Source organism: Tachysurus fulvidraco, chromosome 6 (assembly GCF_022655615.1).
Source record: "Tachysurus fulvidraco isolate hzauxx_2018 chromosome 6, HZAU_PFXX_2.0, whole genome shotgun sequence".
NCBI lineage: Eukaryota > Metazoa > Chordata > Actinopteri > Siluriformes > Bagridae > Tachysurus > Tachysurus fulvidraco.
This window is the reverse complement of record NC_062523.1, coordinates 10,359,092-10,378,084: the sequence shown is the minus strand read 5'-3', so window position 1 is coordinate 10,378,084 and position 18,993 is coordinate 10,359,092. Positions and strand designations below refer to the sequence as shown.

General features: G+C 38.8%; 1 protein-coding gene across 4 annotated transcripts in view; it reads left to right on the top strand.

The window, feature by feature from the left end:
• The window catches only part of slc4a3 (solute carrier family 4 member 3), a 56,547-nt gene that overhangs the window by 27,445 nt on the left and 10,109 nt on the right, over positions 1-18,993 (top strand). For 3 of the 4 annotated variants that reach the window (XM_027164474.2, XM_027164475.2, XM_027164473.2), the window contains 7 exons: positions 85-305; positions 9,034-9,176; positions 11,123-11,303; positions 12,211-12,346; positions 16,077-16,230; positions 17,810-17,912; positions 18,332-18,516. In XM_027164474.2, the coding sequence (XP_027020275.1) occupies positions 85-305; positions 9,034-9,176; positions 11,123-11,303; positions 12,211-12,346; positions 16,077-16,230; positions 17,810-17,912; positions 18,332-18,516 (1,123 nt within the window). Of the gene's footprint in view, positions 1-84; positions 306-5,031; positions 6,088-9,033; positions 9,177-11,122; positions 11,304-12,210; positions 12,347-16,076; positions 16,231-17,809; positions 17,913-18,331; positions 18,517-18,993 lie in introns of those variants that run through there. The other variant, XM_047814945.1, reaches the window with a different exon arrangement.

Sequence of the window (18,993 nt, the reverse complement as noted above, 5' to 3'; positions counted from 1 at the left end):
TGCTGTGGCAGTAAAAGAAATGTTGTAAGAAATGTATGCAATTGTGCCCTTTTATTTTGTAAAAATTTTGTCTTTGGTCTACAGGATTAGTCCACCTTTAGAGCTAGCCAACATCCCAACACGGGCCTGGTTCTGCCGGAAACCAGTTCACCGTCTGAGTGGAGCCCAGCGCACCAACTACGACTTGAGAGAACGCATTTGCATAGGCAGCATGACTGCCATGGAGACTGCCGTTTATCAAAAAGTGCCCACGGACGAAGCAGAAGCTCAGATGCTCGCCACTGTCGACCTGGATGACATGAAGAGTAAGTGAATTTTGTTTACTCACAATTTTTACCAATTACTTAATTGAACCAATTAAGTTTAATATTCTGGAGAGGGCTTCCTCTGGTGAACTTGTTACAGTACCCCTCCCTCTATAAACACCTACTGTCGTTCTTCTTTGGCGCCGGCCCCTGGACCTTGGTTCAGGACAATCTGGGTAGGCCTGGTGGAAGTCAGTGATAAGGGAAAGATTTAAAATATTATTGGCTGGGACCCATGTTGTTTCTTCATGACCCTATCCCTCCCAGTTGATTGTCCATGGTAGTGAACTGGGCTACCACAGAACTATAATCCCTTATAAAGTGGTGTTAGATATGGCCAAACAATGGAACCTTTGAAGTGCCTTAATGTTGGTGGGGGTAGGCCACTTCCTTACTGCCTGGACCTTGTTAGAGTCAGTCTCCAACCCTTATAGGTCATAAATGTTTAGTCATGGTAACCTAAAATAAAGATATCACAAACATTACCAGTTCCCCTACATTGAATAATCCAACATAAAACATGATGAAGACATAATTTTCAGGTGGAGGTCATGTGGAGGTCATCTACCAGCTGGCGATATATTAAGTGGATGGCCAATCCAGAGTTGATTACAGCTGTAAGATTAAGCAATAGGTTAGCATTGCACAATTGCACGGGTAACAGCAGGCTGTATGGACAGGAATTCAAACCCACCTTAGCAGCGTGATGTCCAGGTTTCTCAAGGCAGGTGGCGCAGCATTCACCGTATTGGAAAATCACAGCAATAGACAGAATAAGCTGCATGAGCTTTGCTTCTACAGTGGGGGCTGGCTCCATGATTTCTCCATAACGAAGACATTGCTGAGACCGGAGGTTGTGGTGCTGATTGCACCAGAGGGTGTCTAGGTGGATTGCCAGCATGATGTACAGTGATGGTGGCTCCTTGCATGCTATCTTTGCTTGTATTAAAGGATTCAATCTCTATCTGAATACTGTGTGAAGAGCTGTATCATCACACCCACTCTGAGTGCGAAACTTAATGGCATAGTTGGTGGCCTTGGCAAACCTGGGGCAATTGTACTGATACATACCTCCCTCCAGCAGGGTATTTGAAAATCCCTGATGAGTTGGGAAGCCAGAGCCCTCCCTGTGATCATGGACATGACACAGGCACATTTAGTGGTCTCGTCCTGATAGGCCTCCGTTTGGTGTGTGAAGAAAATGTCACACTGTCTCAGGAATCATCACATCAGATGTATGGAAAGCCAACATGGTCAAGTGTCTACAAATGTTTTGCCATGTAGTGTATGTTTAACATTGAGAACCCAATCGTATTACTTGTTTACAAGATTCAGCCCTTTGAGACATCATCCAATCATTAAAAAAATCCATCTGTCCCGTCCACTTCCATTCAAAATGAAGTATAAAAAAAACCTGCTGTCCAATCATTAGTCTGTGCACCCAATTAAACGCAGTTTACTTGATCCTGCTGTAGGGTCTAGAAGCTGTATTTCACTGGGTTTCTATCAGTGCTGTTGAGGGCTTCAAGGCTTCAATACAGACTGTGCTGTTCGCTGTTTGCCGTAAATAAACAAACAGTGTGATATTGCAGTGCGATATTTGATAATCACTAAAACATTTCATTAAATTTTGTGTATTTAATACTGCTGAATATTTCTACATTTAATAAAGAAACATTTCATTACCAAAATTTGCTGAAATTTTATGGCTTCCTGTGTGGTCTTAAAGGCATCACCCATGTTATGATGCAATTCCAGAAAAATGGATCCTCATAGATTCTTTGGAATCCCAAAAGTCTTCCTGTTTATATAATGATATAATGCCAGTACAACAATATAATTTAGTGCTCTCTATGCCTTGAATATAATCATCTTACAAAGTTTGCACAAATTCTCTCCATTTTCAATGAGATTAAAATATCTGCTTAACAACTACATGTAACATCTACTGCAGGCCAAACCTGGTGCTTCTTGTGCCTAAAGTTAAGAATACAATAGGAGTATTTAACCTAAATTTGTAAAGGACTAGTTACATTCTTAAACAGATCCAGATAAGCAAATTGATTGAATAGAGACAACAGTTCATTTTAAATGTAGTGAAGTCCTCGGTACCTTGAAATACTGTCAGTTGATGACCTTTGCTCTATAAGTGATTGTGTCATGCGTGTATTCACAGAAAATAAATTCTAGGTCTTTATTTTCACATTTTCACAAAATTTGATTTTGAATTAGCTACTACAATTTTTTATAAAGAATTTTATCTAATCAATCAGGTAGTTCCATAACTAGCCATGATTCCCAAGCATAGAAAATTCTACTACTTTCAGTGGTACAGATATGAAATGGGTAAATGACACAGCTCCTTAATCAGGGATTTAGTGTTTGGTTAAAGTGTGCTATTTGAGGCTTGCGCTGGCTGCAATTTGGATGGATTATTGTGTGAATGTCTGTTGAGTGCATGTCCATACACATAAATGTGTTTTTGTAGTGAGCAGGACCAGGGTCACTCCTGCACTAAACCAACAGTGGTCAGGCATCGGGCCAGATTTACTCAAATGCCATTAAAAATGTCGTAAACAAGTCCTGACCTGTAAAATGTAAAAATAAATATGGTTGGGATCATTGGGACTGTGATCTGAGTTCCCTGTTATTTTTCCAGCAATTATCCTTGTTAAAATCTTCTTAATTGAGTATAAGGCATAAGAAAACAAACCACAGATTACTTCTCCTAACTTTAGTGTGTGGCATCAGTAACCAGTGCTTGTGTCCTCTAAGCTTCAGGAGGACATAGAAGTACAGGATGCATGGATTTGGTTAGAGCTTTAAAGTAATCTCTCTGAAACCAGCAATCATCATCCCTTCCTCCTTTTCTCAAAAGGCTATGCAGTGCCTGTAATAACATATTTTCCTGTGGTTAAAAGCAATTGGCAACTTTTTCACGTTTTGGAGAACTATGCTCATCTTTATCTCTGTTCATGTGATGAATAAGATGTGTTTTTTTTTTTTTTACTACACACAAAATTATTAGTCATTTATTACATCATTAAACTTACATGACTTGTTAAAAATCTTTTTTTTCATGTCATTATGGCATATGACGTGGGGGAAGTCATGGCCTAATGGTTAGAGAGTTTGACTCCTAACCCTAAGGTTGTGAGTTTGAGTCTCGGGCCGGCCACGACTGAGGTGCCCTTGAGCAAGGCACCGAAAGCCCCAACTGCTCCCCGGGCACCGCAGCATAAATGGCTGCCCACTGCTCCGGGTGTGTGTTCACAGTGTGTGTTTGGATGGGTTAAACGCAGAGAACAAATTCTGAGTATGGGTCACCATACTTAGCCGTATGTCACGTCACATATTTTGACGTGAAAAAAGCAATTTATAAATGGTATAATTCATTGATGTAAGTAAACCCATTCATTTACCATTCATTTACGCTTTCGCCGCTTTGTACCGCCAGTCTGACAAGCGGGTCTGTGACCAGCGCCGAAGATAAAGGCTGCAGGACCTGATGGCTGCTTGCCTGTGCTGGATTACCTCCACCCCCCACTCCCTTCCCCTGTTGCAAGTCGTGTGTTTATGGTGTACTGCTTATGTGCTTATGTTGCTGAGGTGTTTTTCCTGTTCCCACACTACTCCCCACCGGAGCATAGTCTGGGGTTTGTTTTTTTTTCTCCTCCCTTCCCTCATGTTATGCTGTATTTCTTTTCAATTCCCTGTCTTCCTGTCCTGTCCCCCCCTTGTCATATTGTATGTATGGACAGGTTGATGGCTAATTTCATGGTACCTGTGACCAGTCACAATAAAGGCTACTACTACTACCTGATTATATTCTTTTACATGTTCGTCGAAGAGCCTCGTTAAGGTTATTGATCCTGATTAATTAAGAGATTGCATGTACTGTATGACTAATTTCATGAATAATATTGGTTAATGGTTATTTCCTCTACAACCTCATATGGAGAGAGAATGGTAGAGAAGGGTGGGTGGGGTTTTGGGTCGTTATAAGGGCTTCTGGTCTGTTTGTGGGCAGTGGGTCATGTCTACATCAGAGCTAGGAACATGGTCCTGAGGCTGTAATTAACATAGCCATTCTAATTGATTACCCTTAACAACACTTCCTGTAGTGAATCACAGAATTCGGCCTGCACTGGAACATGCAGATTCATTTTGTTCCTGCACAGAGAATGAGGCCTGTCAATACCCACAGCAACCTTTACACTCCTCACATCACTTCCACGTTTGTGATATGATTAGGATTAATGTGATAATGGTGTATGTTTGGACAAATTGTCCTGATAGTTTCATTCAAGTTAAATCGAGTGTACTAAACACTTGCAAGATAACTCTAAAGATAGCAAGATAAATTCACTAATGATACAAGCTTTAAAATCTGTATTTTTTTATTATCTGATTGTTTAAGCTGTCAACTAATTTTATTAACAACATTTCTCTCTATTCTGTGAGAACTGATACTGAAAGATGTTAAACATATTTTATTTTAGCACGTTATTTTGACGTATTTATGAAACGTGGAGTGCATAAGAGCATTTCAGGTCTGTCAGAGATGGGAACGGTTTCCATGGAGACCTGTGATGTAGAGACAGTGTTGTTGCTAATATGAGGCTCCATGTGTCTGGACGTTGTTTGACTAAGTGTGATGTATCAGCCGACGCCTCCATCTGATGCTCAGCTGGTCGAAGCCACTAATCATGCGCTCAGCATATATCAGGCTACTCTTCATTCTCAGGCTCTTTCTGTCCTATTGCTGTTTCTGCTGCTGCTTTGGTCAGGTACTTGGGAGCCCCCACAAGGATTTTTCAGCTGGAAGCCGACAGTGATTCAGGCCTCTGGCTTGCACTATTGGATCTGGCCATGCAGGGGGGCTGAAAACAGAACAACACTATGGCAAGCACTTTTATACATGCACTACTGCACAATCAATCAGTACTGGAAATTCGACAGGGAGTCAATAGGTTGTGTTGGAGTAAAAAAAAAAAGTGTGCTGTTTTGGCTACTCTTTGGGCATCTCTTTTGTCGTGGCTATTCACTCACATAGAAGAAATGCTACCTATCCAGGAAGCCAGATCCTCATCTCAGAAGCTTCCAGGCATCAAGAAAGGCTTTATTTGGGCAAATTAATTGGATTATTTAGGATAAGACTTGGTTGAATGCGGGGTGGGTTTGAATGGTGAAAGTAAACTTGTTGGGAAGAGCAATTTGCTCTTATTTTGTTTTCCGCTGACTTTTTTTGCTGTACATTTTTTGTTGTTGTTTGAAGAAGCATCTTTCTGCTGACGACAGATGTGTAGCGTTGTAGCACTCCCACTGGAACTGTCGAACTCCACCCAGTGGATATAGAGGATCTAGAAAGCTTAATGTTCCTTCACTGCTGGTGGAGCCAAGCTTCTGCATCCATCCGACTTGAGGCGGTCAGCTATTAGCGGATGTCCAGAACACTGGGCTGTACAAATATCAGCTGCCTTTTGCAACAGTCAACAAGTAAAGCACATTCTGGATGAAAGCAACCCACCAGTCTAGGGTGGGGTGGAAACGTTGGACATGGAGATGACAGATATGGAGCAGAACCAAGTAGCTTCTAGTGCTGAACCACAAGAGAATTCAAAGGAGAATGTTGGGAAAGGACAAAATGGAGAAGAGGAGTACTCTGGAATGTTCCACGTGGATGGGTTTGAAGACTTTGAGGAGTTTGTCCTGGATTTTGATGACTATGACCTTCTGGAGTCTATCCACAGTCACCTTAACTCTCCTGTTGAACCTATCCGTGAGTATCATCAACAACATTGTTCTTATAGGCATATTTATCCCGGGAAGCATTGCATAACTTAAGTTACAAGGGAGCCAATGCAATGCTGGGTTATCCTCAGATTATAAGAAAGCTATATCGTCTAAGAAAAAAGAATTATTCCCCAGCCATTCTTTGGATAGGTGAATATTTTCAGCATTGCAAACTCTACAAACGAAAAGAACATTTTGGAATATAGATGGAACATTTCTGAAGAATATAAACCTGGTAAAATGTCAAACATTTGACAAGATGACTTGTGATGTGTTCCAGTAGCTTTTTCTGTTCAGCTGATTATGCTCTGTGAAAGCGTTCTCTTCTCTGTGGAAACGAAACCCAACATTGGAAATTGATCAATGGGAATTTTGAAATCAAATGTTTTATTGATTTTCCTAGGGGAAACACAAGCTAATTAATGTAAAGCCTAGGCCTCACACACAGCTCACTGATGTTGCAACTGAAGTGAGCCTGTAGTGATGTGTTGTCAACATGGTGGGGAAAGCTATTGAACAAATAGCTCATCCCATTCAGACACAAACACACAGACTCATGAACACTCACAGACACTGAGCGGTAGGCATGTCTTGTTCAGGATTTAGCTCGAGCAAGACATGAACTCATTTAACTGACTGTTACTTTTGCTTTTGTCATGAACATTTGAGGGCATTTTGACATAAATGCAATTGAAATGTTGGATCATGATAATAACAATGCTGTATACAAAATTTGTATACACTGTGGTAAAGTAAATGTTGGGAGACACTTTGGAAGACATGACAGTAATGCATTCAAATTCATCAGTCAGCTAGATGCTTTTGGCAATGGAGCAGCCTTTGAACACCTTCCAGGAAACAAGAAATCTCTATTTAAACATTAAAGCCATTCTTGGTTTTGTCATTTTGTCAGCAGTTCCTGGGCTTCTCCGTCTCAATGGTTATGCAATGGTTGAGCTCCTCTGCTCTATCCGACTGGGGCATCCCTGTTTGTGCAACAATCAGCCTGTCTGGAGACCTACCCTGCTGCCAGGGTACCAATCCAGAAACAGCCTCAATCTCATGTTCCTACGGAGATTCTAAGTTCCTAAGTTTCTACAGAGCTGTCTGCTGTACTAAATACAATTGTGGCATTTTCTAACATGATAAAATACTACCACACTTTTTTTGACAAGTATTTATCTCAGACAGTTAAACTCGAATTGCGAGATAATTGTATATGTCTGTTATTAATGGCCTGCTGGTAAATTGCATGAACATCACTCACTATAAATCCCATAATGCATTGGAACATCTGCCATGCAGTGTAGAGCTGTGCGCACCAGCCCCTCCCCCTGCCCCAACTCCACCTACAAGCTGCTCAAATGCTGTGCATTTTTGGTACTACATTCCTATGTGAGCAACTTTTCGCAATGAAGTTGAACAAAGCCGCACACAAGTCATCTCACTGATGCACATCTCCAATCTATCCTGAGAGTTTCCAAAGCTTGCAGGCAAACATCTGGCCTGGGCAAAATGGCATGAGAGAGAAAACTAAATAGCCTACAGTAGATGTTTTGGGTTTGTTTTAAAGAAAATTGCCGCTTGAAAATCAAAAGACAGTTTAATTTGAAAGATTTGCAAATTGTCTTTATCTTGTTTATTTCTGAAAAAATTCTCATTTTTCTTTATGGTATTGTTATTCAAAAACATTTATTTATTGTTTAAGTTTATTTATTTTTTAAGAAAAGTTATTGTAGCTTGGCTGTTTTGAACTGTTGAATAAATCGCCCGCAACTTAGACCATGCTTTGAATTTCAGCCTCTTCTGTGAGTTTGACACCTCTGATTTATCTTCTATAAACCATTTAGGTTTTGCAGTTTACATTCTGAAATGATTAAATCATTTGGTGGTACAGTGGCTCAGAGTATAGCATAGCCATCTCCTATATGGAAATTCACAGATTCTTGTTGTTTGTGTGTGAGTTATCTGGTTTTCTCACACCTCTCAATAATCTGCTAAATGTTGAATTGTTTGTATGTGAATTAATGTGTCAGTGTGTGTGTGTTGTGTGTGGTGTCCTGTGATGAATTATTATTTTTTTTTCTATAAAAACATATATTCTTTTGTAACAAAATACATAAGCAGGATTTGAATAACTAGACCAATATTAGTTTATATGAGTTATAGTCTATAATGGAGGTTCTTCAAATGATTCTCAAGTGTGTTTAATATGCAGTTATGGCTTGAGTTGGTTTTACCCTCTAAAATTTGGCCTGAAATCTCTATTTCAGGACTTCTGCTCTGCTACCACAGCAACACAAGCAGAGTCCAGCCAAAAGGCACGGCTGCCATGTTTATCAGGATTCTCCCTGTGCAAGAAGGAGAGAAGTTATGGGATGAGTGGGCTCTGGGTTTGAGGGAGATTGAGGGTTGTGTTGAAGCTATAGTTCTCAGGGTCAGAAAGACATGGAACAGAATGTAGTTGTAGAAAGAGAAACAGCACTGTACTTTTGTTTTACGGCACATCCTGCAGCTACTGTGACAACCCAAAACAGCAAGGGCCTATTGTGGCCTGGCATGGCCTGATCCCTTAGTCCCCTCAGCTCTCTGCTACTGGGAGAATGCATGACTTTGGGCCTTCAATTATTCCAAATTTAATAAGAACCTTGGTTTGTGGGTTGAAGTGATATAATATTACATCAGAGCCAGTTTTTGGAGAAGCCTGTGGCTTTAACCACAGAAAATAATTCGTTCTGCCTTGTAGATTCCTTTGGCCAAAGTTGACTATGTTCCTCTGTTCACTAATCTGTGTTCTTTTGCTCAAGTGAAAGCTTTAATTAAATAATCTTTCAGTCAAAACATGTTTATAATGAGAACATTTATGGTGTTACCGCAAACATGTTTATTTTTTCCTTGTTTCATTTATTTTAAACTCTACGCTTGTTTGCAGGTCACCGGTTTGAAGACAACCCTGGAGTAAGACGACACTTGGTCAAGAAGTCATCTCGTTGTCAGGTTACTCGGGCAAACAACGGCTCTCCTTCTCTTTCTAGCCTGAAGAAGAGGAAGAAGATAGACAAAAAGACACATGAGGTAATATTGTGTACCAAATAGAAGGATTAAGTCTAAGACCACGGTACTGAGCAACATCTCTACAGACATACGGTAATCTTAGTTAATACATATAAAACAAATGTAATCTTGTAAATTTAGTTCAATCTCACAGTCACACTGTGTTCTGTTCAAATGCAGATTTTCACAAAAGACATCAAATTTGATAGTAGCAACAGACTACTTTTTTCTGTAAATATTTATAATTCTTCCTTGTAATAATAGCATCATGTTTTAAGATTCTGTGATGTTTATTCCAGTAATATGGAGCAATGTCTCTGAGAACAAACTTTCCCTGGTCAGAATGAACCTGAGGTCTAAACAGCTGTTTTGTACGCTGTAATAGATTATATGTGATGATACATGATATAAAGCAGTTTGTGCTGAACTGCTTTATAAATAAACACTGATCAGGGGTGCTGTTTTTTTTTTTCCATTGAGAGGGCCATATCATTTTCTGTATAAAAAAAACTTTGATATATTTACCATGGGTTATAAACATGAGAGATGAATGATAAACAGCATTAAGAGCAAGAAGAACAGAGATGACAGAAAGCATGTAAATTATATATCCATAGCCAAGAACTGAAAGGAATAAGACTTTGTAAGGAAGTGAAAAAACTTGGTTTCAGGGTCAAATTTTAAAAATTTTATATGTGTGATTTAAAAGAGATTATATATGACCTACAGAAATTTTACGGTGATGTTTTTCTCCATTTTATCCAATACAAGTAATGTAAACTTGTGTGTGTTCTTGATTCCCAGCGATTAGAAGCTCTCGATTAACTTTAACCTTAACAACGTATGTAGTGGTTTCTATAGTAACAGGTAATTCACAGAGACTTGTGGTGGACTTGTAAAAACAAATTGAAACATGCATTCTAATTTAACAAAGAATAGATTTATTTGATAATATTTTACATTATTTCAACTATCCTAAGAGTATGCAGGACAGATAACGTTGTACATACTGGTTTCCTTGTAACTTGACAAGCTATGTGTTTTTGAGAGAGACAACGTGACAAATGATAACTAAATTGACTTATGGACATTTCACAACTATTAAAAAGCATGCTGTCAAGATTTTTTGATATACTGTTATACTTCAGGGCAACTTCATGTTGGGTGGCATCATAATGCCTCATCTTTAATTATTTTCATATAACAGCCTGCCCCATTGTGTTATATTCATTTTGCAATACATAATTCAACCTCTCACTATTAAGATTAGAAAAATAGTAGGACCTAGAGAATATAGATATATCTACATACAGTTTTACAGTTTGTTTGCCGAAAAGTCTGACGACATGATCTTCTAACTTTCATGTCTGTGATACACTAAGTACTATGTCACGGATCCATCTTCCTATGGAGATTTCACCTCTCTATCCGCACCGGTTTCTTCAAAGCAGAGCAAAATCAATATTTGTTCTTTGTTATGTTAATAGAGTCTGTAACTCCCATACAAGTGCACCCTGGCCCTATTAATTTTATTTTTATTAGCACAACTTGTACTCCCCATCAGTGCCGTCTTTGACTCGCTCAGATCTGACAAATGAATTAAGTGCACAAAATCTGCCATTAGTCACAAGCTAAACCTTGTTTAACCCCACAGCGTGCCACACTGTTTATTTATCAATGCTTCCCATTAAACTGTGGCAAGCTGCTCAACCAGAGGAAGCTGGCTCCTCTCTGTAAGATGTGGTGGTCACACAATCTGTATTTCACTGAATATTGCTGATCCGATACTAGTCTAGACTACCAAATTAGGTTTTGTGTTTGAGCAGGGAAATTTTCTAATACAATTGTAAAAAATCCATATAGTACATAGTGTTTTAAGAGAAATAGGGACAGCAATAGAATAAGCAGAATTAGTTGGTGATTATGATGTGTGAAAGTCATTTATGAGGTGACTCTGGCATCTTTAGGTCTTTGTAGAGCTAAACGAGCTGATTGTGGACAAGAACCAGGAGATGCGCTGGAAGGAGACGGCTCGTTGGATTAAGTTTGAGGAGGATGTTGAGGAAGATACGGACCGCTGGGGCAAACCTCACGTGGCCTCACTGTCTTTCCGGAGCCTGCTTGAACTCCGCAGGACCATCACACATGGTATGTGTACTTACTAGGTCCACTAATTTGAGACTTTTTTGCACATTCTGAGTACAGTGTGGTGTGTTCATGTTACACACTATCCTACAAAAAGTTATTGAAAGTTATCACTGTGCATTGCAGACATGTCTGTGCTATTATAAAACATTATATGGCCAAAGGTCTCTGGACACCTGACTATCATATCCTTATTTGGGGCTTTCCCAAACTGTTAAACAAAGCTGGAGGCATTGAATTGTCTAGCCTGTATGTGTGCTGTAATGTCCCACCAATGGAACTAAGGGGCTTAAACTTGTTTTAGTATGGCGATGCTCAGTACACAAAGCAAGGTCTATAAAGACATGGCTTGCCAAGGTTGGTGTGGAAGAAATCGAGTGGTCGGAACAGAGCCCTGAGCTGAACAGCGGTCTCAACCAATATCACTAATGCTTTTCACCAATGATCTTATGGCTGAATGAGCACAAAGATTGGAGGTCCGAGATCTTTTAATAGCCCAACAATAAAACTGGTACTGTTGACAATGCAGTATATCACCAGGTGAAGTGGCCTAATAAGAATGATGTGGAGCAGACTATTACATAAACACTTTAGGCGAATTGGCACCTGTTGTCATTATTTCATGATTTCATAGTCATGAATTGATTTCAGGAAGATCATAATGCTTCACTAGGGTCATGATGTGTTTCCAATAAAAACCAAACAAAATAACAGAAACGTTGTAACCTGTCCTTTAAAACCTTAAAACACTAACATACTGTTTTGATGTTTATTCTTTTGCAATTTCTGCTTTGTTTGGACAAATTTTTTTCCTACCAAGTTAGGAAAGGTGTGATTGCACAAGCATTTCAGATGTGAAAATCTTGGGTATTGATATAGCAATTAAATGGTTGATCTTTTAAATATTTAGGTGCCATAATGTTAGACCTGGACCAGACAACCCTTCCTGGAATTGCACACTTGCTGGTGGAAACCATGATCATCTCAGACCAGATCAGAGCTGAGGACCGCGCCAATGTGCTACGTGCATTATTGCTGAAACACAGGTCAGAGACTCACACATCAATATAGCAAACGAGGATGTTATTGACCAGCACTGCTGTAGGCCTCTCACTCTGTGCCATTTCCCCAACTTTGTGTCTAGAGTGACTAGTGATTGTTTGAGCGTGATTATGCAACCTTTTTTAAGCTTGAGATAACAACAGTCCTCTCTAATTCATACACATGGCATATCATTGATTTAATAAATTCTTATTTGTTTTTTTTAAGAGGTTATTCGAAAGATAGCAACGGAAAGTTGGAATGTTAGATATCTTTTCTTCTGTTGAATTTAGTTTTATAAAATCACCCCCAAACTAATCTGTGAGGTTAGAAGGTGTGATCTTTAGATTGCGTGCAGGCTTTTGGGTCAAATTCAGTGCTTGTTGTGTTCATCTAGTGCATCAGGACCATTCAGTGATGTCTAAGCAGCCAGCACCCTGCTTGAAGACTAATATGATGAATATTGCATGGTCTTACCCACAGAGAATTAATGCTTTACAGATGAAGCGGTGAACCTTTTAGAGAATGACCTCGTTTTCCTAAATGCTAGAAAATAGCACACATATGAGCTTAATGAAAGATTGTTTTGGTTAAACTGTCTGAAAGAGCAATATGATGACACATTGCCTTTGCGATTTTTCATTAATATTGTGACCATATGATTTAAAGCTGTAAAGTGTTTTATAAATCAGAACATATTTGTTGAGTTTCAACTCCCATTCTAAAAGCTGTCAATAAAATGTAATATTCCAGGCTCTTTAAGAAATGGACAATGTTCTAACCTATGTGGTCAAGTGATCCACAGTATGTTCCATACATCTCTTATAGTTCTATTTTGGATCTTTAGCTTTCAGATATCTATTAAGTTCTAGATATATGCTCTAGATATCTGTTGTTTTTCTAAATGAGGTGACTCCACAGATCAAAATGTAAGTGATCAGACCACCAAAGCCTGCAAGGATGAAGGTGAGCATGTCAAGGATGTTTAAATGCAGCTTTCAAGGGCCAGTCTTGTTTTTAAGGTCCAGTATTTAAATAAATGTTATGGAGATTTGCTTAAGGCAGATACTCTAGGTAGACACTTCAGTGAATTATAATGCTATTGAATGTAGAAGGAAAGATTCTCCTCAGCATCATTGGGAAACATCTGACTAGGTTCTTTCTTTCTTGGGAACATGGATGCATACTGTATCCATGTCTGTAGAGAAGGGTGGCATTCTAGGGAACCCAGACTCTTAAGACACAGAAAAGAACAAAGAAAGAACAATGTGTTGTTGTTTAGTCTGGTTGTGGACATACTGCTAAATTTATATGATCCAGAATACAGAGGTGGTCCAAGATTGGTATCCACCAATCCCTAATCTGAGCCATCATGGATGACTATGACATGGTTTGCCAAGGTGGAAATGGAAAAACTCATGTCAACTACAGTACACTGACCTAATCTCAACCCCAGAGAACAAGCCTGGGAAGAACTAGAACTAGACTGTACCCTAAGTTCATCTCACCACCATCAGTCCCTGACCTCACTAAATTTCATCCAACTCAATTTTATTTGTATAGTGCTTCTAACAGTTGACTCTGTTGCAAAGAGGCTTTACAGGAATATAAAATTCATAGAACATTAAAACAAATGTGCAACAGCAAAAGGGAGACTAAATCTGACCTGAGTGCATCTAAATTTGCATGTGTGAGTGAATATTAGGCGTCCATGTTCTTGTTATCTATCACATTTTAGATTCCAGTTGCATTCTAGTCATTTACACTATAAATAAATGGCAGTAATGTTCTCACAGTGTAGTTTGATAACTTTATTTTAATGCAGAAAATTTCATGGACATGGCTCTGGCTTCATTTTCCTGTGGGGGCTTTATGTTCCTCAGACATTACAGTCATTTACAGGTCTGATCCAAATATATCCTTAACTCCCTAGGTGGTCTACAGCCAGATGGAGCACCTGTAGCTATTTATTGGAGTAGATCTATTGCTCAGTAATAACACACAAGTACACACATACAGTATATTCTGGGCAGGCACACTTGCACTGACACAAAAAGATGTTTCTTCCTAAGGCTTAATGAATAATCATAAGCCTTGATGATATAACTTAATGTTATTCTTGATAAGCTTAATGAATAGCAAATTCATTAACCCTTCATTCATGTAACCCTATTCCTTCTGTTCCTGACGAAACATCGGAACTGTAGTAAAATACAGCTTTTTAATATTTTAAGACTCACGCCTGTGGCATTTAGACAACCAGATAAGCTTGGAGCTAACAAGAGCACTGATGTCAGTAGCTGGCATTATGTTGACAGCATATGGGGTAAAACCCACAACACCGTTTGCCCCTTTCCACAGACAAGGTGCCAGATTCTTGTACATTGTCACCATTTAACAGCAAAAAAGATGAAGATTCTCGAACCAGATCTGTTTTCATTACCAAAATGCTGATGTTTTGGAACTAAGAGCTGAATGATGGGAATTAATGGCAGAATTATTATTGTCATGAAAACAACATTTAATGTTACTTTTATTTCACTGCCTTTAAATCAAACACTTACACTGAGAGGGATTTTTGAAGGCTATTGTTAAAAACATCTGGGGAAAATTATGTAACTTTGATCTAGACGCAAGTGATGTATCATTTTAAGTAGGAGTTGAATTGTTACTTATAATGTTAACAATATATCTTTTGAGCAGCTAAAAAGGGAAAGAGCAAATGTGAAAACATTTATCTGTCATTCATTCATTCATTCATTCATTCATTCATTCATTCATTCATTCATTCATTCATTCATTCGATATTCACTAACCCTTTTATCCAGGACAGGGTTCATGATGGATCCAGAGCCTATCCAAGGAACACCTTATGAGGCGAGAGTACACCAATTGCAGGGCACAACACACAAATTCACCTTGTTGTTTACACTTAGGGGTCATTTAGAGTTAAAGGCATGTATTTGGGGGTGGAAGAAACAGTAAAGAATTTGCTTATGAAAGATAAAATATATTCTCCAAGTCAGAATTACAATATTAAAAACCCTCCATAATTAACATTTATGCATCCTATTTCTAATCATCCAACCAAACCTATGATTATACACTATTTTTCCTTTCAAACTGAATGAAAAGTGGGACAGTTATTGACAAATTCTTGGTTTGCATTAACAGTACCAGCTCCAGCACTAATACAGCATGTTGTGAGTGGAAAAGCTGATTCAGCAGTCGACTTCAGAGCGCACACAATGTGGTACTCAAGAAAAAAAAAAAAAGATTCCTTTTCAAAATAGTGATAATAATGCTTCACATCACTTTGTGCACATGTTTATATGTCACTGTGGACTGACAACTCATATTTTCTGTTTAAATAGCCCCTGATGTTATCGGGCCCACATGTGGCCTGTTTGTAGCTTTTGCAATTCTGACTGATTTCTTTGGCATGATTTCTTCAGCTTGAATGGAAAATGTGGTTTGGTTTGCAATTTGGATTTTGATATAATGTAATGTGGGGTTTCTTTGTTTGCTTTGCTTATATTGAACCCGAAGCTGGAACTATCATAAATACACGCAAACCAAGATCAACATGAACATGGGCATATTTTGTCCTTTTGTCTTGCAGGGCAGAAAACATGTTCCCGAATGAAACAAAAAGAATACATTAGAGTTGACAGAGATATGTGAGAATTGGGAAAAACATGATTTTCTATTTGACATGACCTTCCTTTTTTTCAGTCACCCGAATGATGAGAAGGAGGGCCGTTTCCACCGAAACCATTCAATCACCAGCTTGGGCAGCTTGCGTCATAACCACAACCATGTTCATGACACAAGCTTGCCGCTTGTGGCCCAGGACCATGACACAAAATCACCAGAGCACGAGAAAGAGGTGTTTGATTATTTTGCTTATTTTCTTAAATTGAATCTCTATTTAACCAGGGTAATCAATTCTCTGTCACAAGCGAACTCTGGCTAAACAGTTTTCAAAACAGTTTGCAAGGAGTTTTCAGATGCAAGATATAACAATGCTTATAACAGTGCTGCAAAATAAACTATTAAGAAATTCCCAAATAAAACGTTTTTTAGATGTTTGTGTAAGGCGATGATCATGGGGCACTATAACTAAAAGCTGCCGTACCAAATCCATGTCTCAGCATAGCCACAGAACATCAAATTAAACTAGATTTGTAAAGTTCATCGCAACAAACTTTGATGTTGACTTTGACGAGGCAAGTATTCGCAAAGGCCGGTGCTGTTTTGAGGCGTGTGGACATAAGGGACAGTGTTACTTTTGGAGGCAAGTGGACAGAAAGATAGGGTACCAAAACATTTGGAGGCTATTGGAGACGAGCATGTGACATCATCAGAATACACGTGAGGAAGTTCCCCTCATTGTTCTGAGTGTTTTGATACGTCACATGTCCATATTGTAAAAATGTTTTCGATTTTGCATATTTTGGGGGTGGGGCTGTGGGACAACTGAAAGGCCAGTCGGTACACCAAATTAAAACTTTGTTCAGAGTATCACCCTAAAGGAGCAGGCCGAGTTTTGTGTAGAAAGTTTGAAAGCTTGCCGAGTTATAAACCTCCAAATTTTATAATGGGAGTCTATGGGAAAAAAAGGCCACTTTGAGACCTGGTACCGGAAGTACTGGTACTCGGATCGCTTAGAAAAGTAATAGCATAGGCCGCATTAAATTTTATACATTTTTGTCTAAGCTTAAATAGGAAAACAGAATGTTGGCTTCTACAAAGCCAACATAATGATGACTACATCTCGTACTTTACTTTTATTTGGCAACCTTTCTCTTGTTTAGTTCCGTGCTGCGACATGCACATGCTGACTAGGCTCAAACCTTAGCACAGATCTTAACTTCTTATTACCTGGATAAACATTCTGTGATCCCTTACTGACCCTAAGAGGTAGTTAAAAGGTAGCGTTATTTAACTTGAAGATTGCTCCATTTATCCACGCATGCAGTAAAGATTTGTGCATATGCTTTTTTTGTGCATATGATGGTGTGTTTGCACCTTTAGAAGGACCTGTAATGACTGCGTATCTACCAGCACATGTGCATTACTCTGAGGTACACAGGCGATTCTTGTTAAAGCCTCCTGACACAATATCTGTGAAAGTTTTAATATCTCCATGGCTGAACATTTTGGCACATTCAGCCCATAAAACATATAAAAAAAAAGTCATGATGTTAAATGATTTTATAATGACTGACCCTTTGGCAAGTTGGTATCCTGGTCCTGTACATTTATACCTCTTGATTAAAGACAGACAAAACGGTTCATTAAATCTAAAGAGCAATAACGAACACATATGCAGACTTACATGTGGAGCTGTAATCTTTAATATAGCCATAGAGTGACGTTTGTGCACACCGCCTGCCAAAACACTTTGACCGCAGCCAGTGTTTAACATTAATAGGTTACTAACTATTTTCTCCTGTTAATGAAAGAAAAACCTGCACCCCGTTCCTGCAGAGGCACACGCTGCAACCAGATCTATGAAACTGCTGGCAAAGATCCCCAAGGATGCTGAGGCCACAGTGGTTTTAGTGGGTAAGCAAAGGATTGCTTCAGGTTTTTCGTTTCTCTTTTATTTTATTTTTAAAACCAAAGATTAAGTTAATTCATCACATCACAGAGTGCCAATAACACTTTACTACGACCTTGCTGAAGTATCCTATTCTATACTGTCATGACAGATTTTCGTTACGAAAATAATAAAGCTTTTATGATTGGATTCATCTTGGAGAGAGCGAAAGAGACAGAGGCAAGCCTTTATATCTTGTGAAAAAATAACAAGAATACATATTAAGGCTGCAACATAACCAAACTGAAAATAGTAAAGGGGCTCTGAATTCTTTCTGAATACACTGTATGTCATTAATTTGCTGCATTAACCATTATGACAGTGGAAGGCTCTCAGGATAGTAACACAAATGTCTGTGTGTGTGTGTGTGTGTGTGTGTGTCTAGGCTGTGTGGAGTTTCTGGAGCAGCCTGCAATGGCATTTGTGCGCCTGAATGAAGCAGTCCTCTTGGAATCAGTTCTGGAGGTTCCAGTTCCTGTGCGCTTTATTTTTGTGCTACTGGGTCCATCACAGGGTAACATGGACTATCATGAAATTGGACGTTCCTTCTCCACACTCATGTCCGATAAAGTTAGTCCTCTGATATGTATTTCAAATACTCCATGCACTATTTATACATTGTACATTGTGCCTTGTTTATACATTGTCTTTTTGTGGAACTGCAAGTAAGTCTAGTAAGTAGGCTTTATTGAAGTATAAGGATTATTGGGTGAGAACAGTTGCAGGACAGATCAAGTCAAGTTTATTTTTAAATATAAAAATCATAGGTTGTTCTAATGGACATTATTATTGTTCTTTACAGTCAGTGACACCTGAAAAGAAAATCTATCAAAAAAAAAAAATTGAAATAAAAAAATAAAAAACTTTGCAAAGGGCATTTCAAGATGAGTAGATTGTGCCTGATAATGACATGATTAACTGGAACAGGGGGAGAACATGCATATTGGTGTATCAGGATATCATTTGAAGGTCAGAATTTGAAATCACTGCAATAGGTGACATTATCATTTCTACTCCTCGAGTAACAGTCTCATGTAGTTTGTTGAT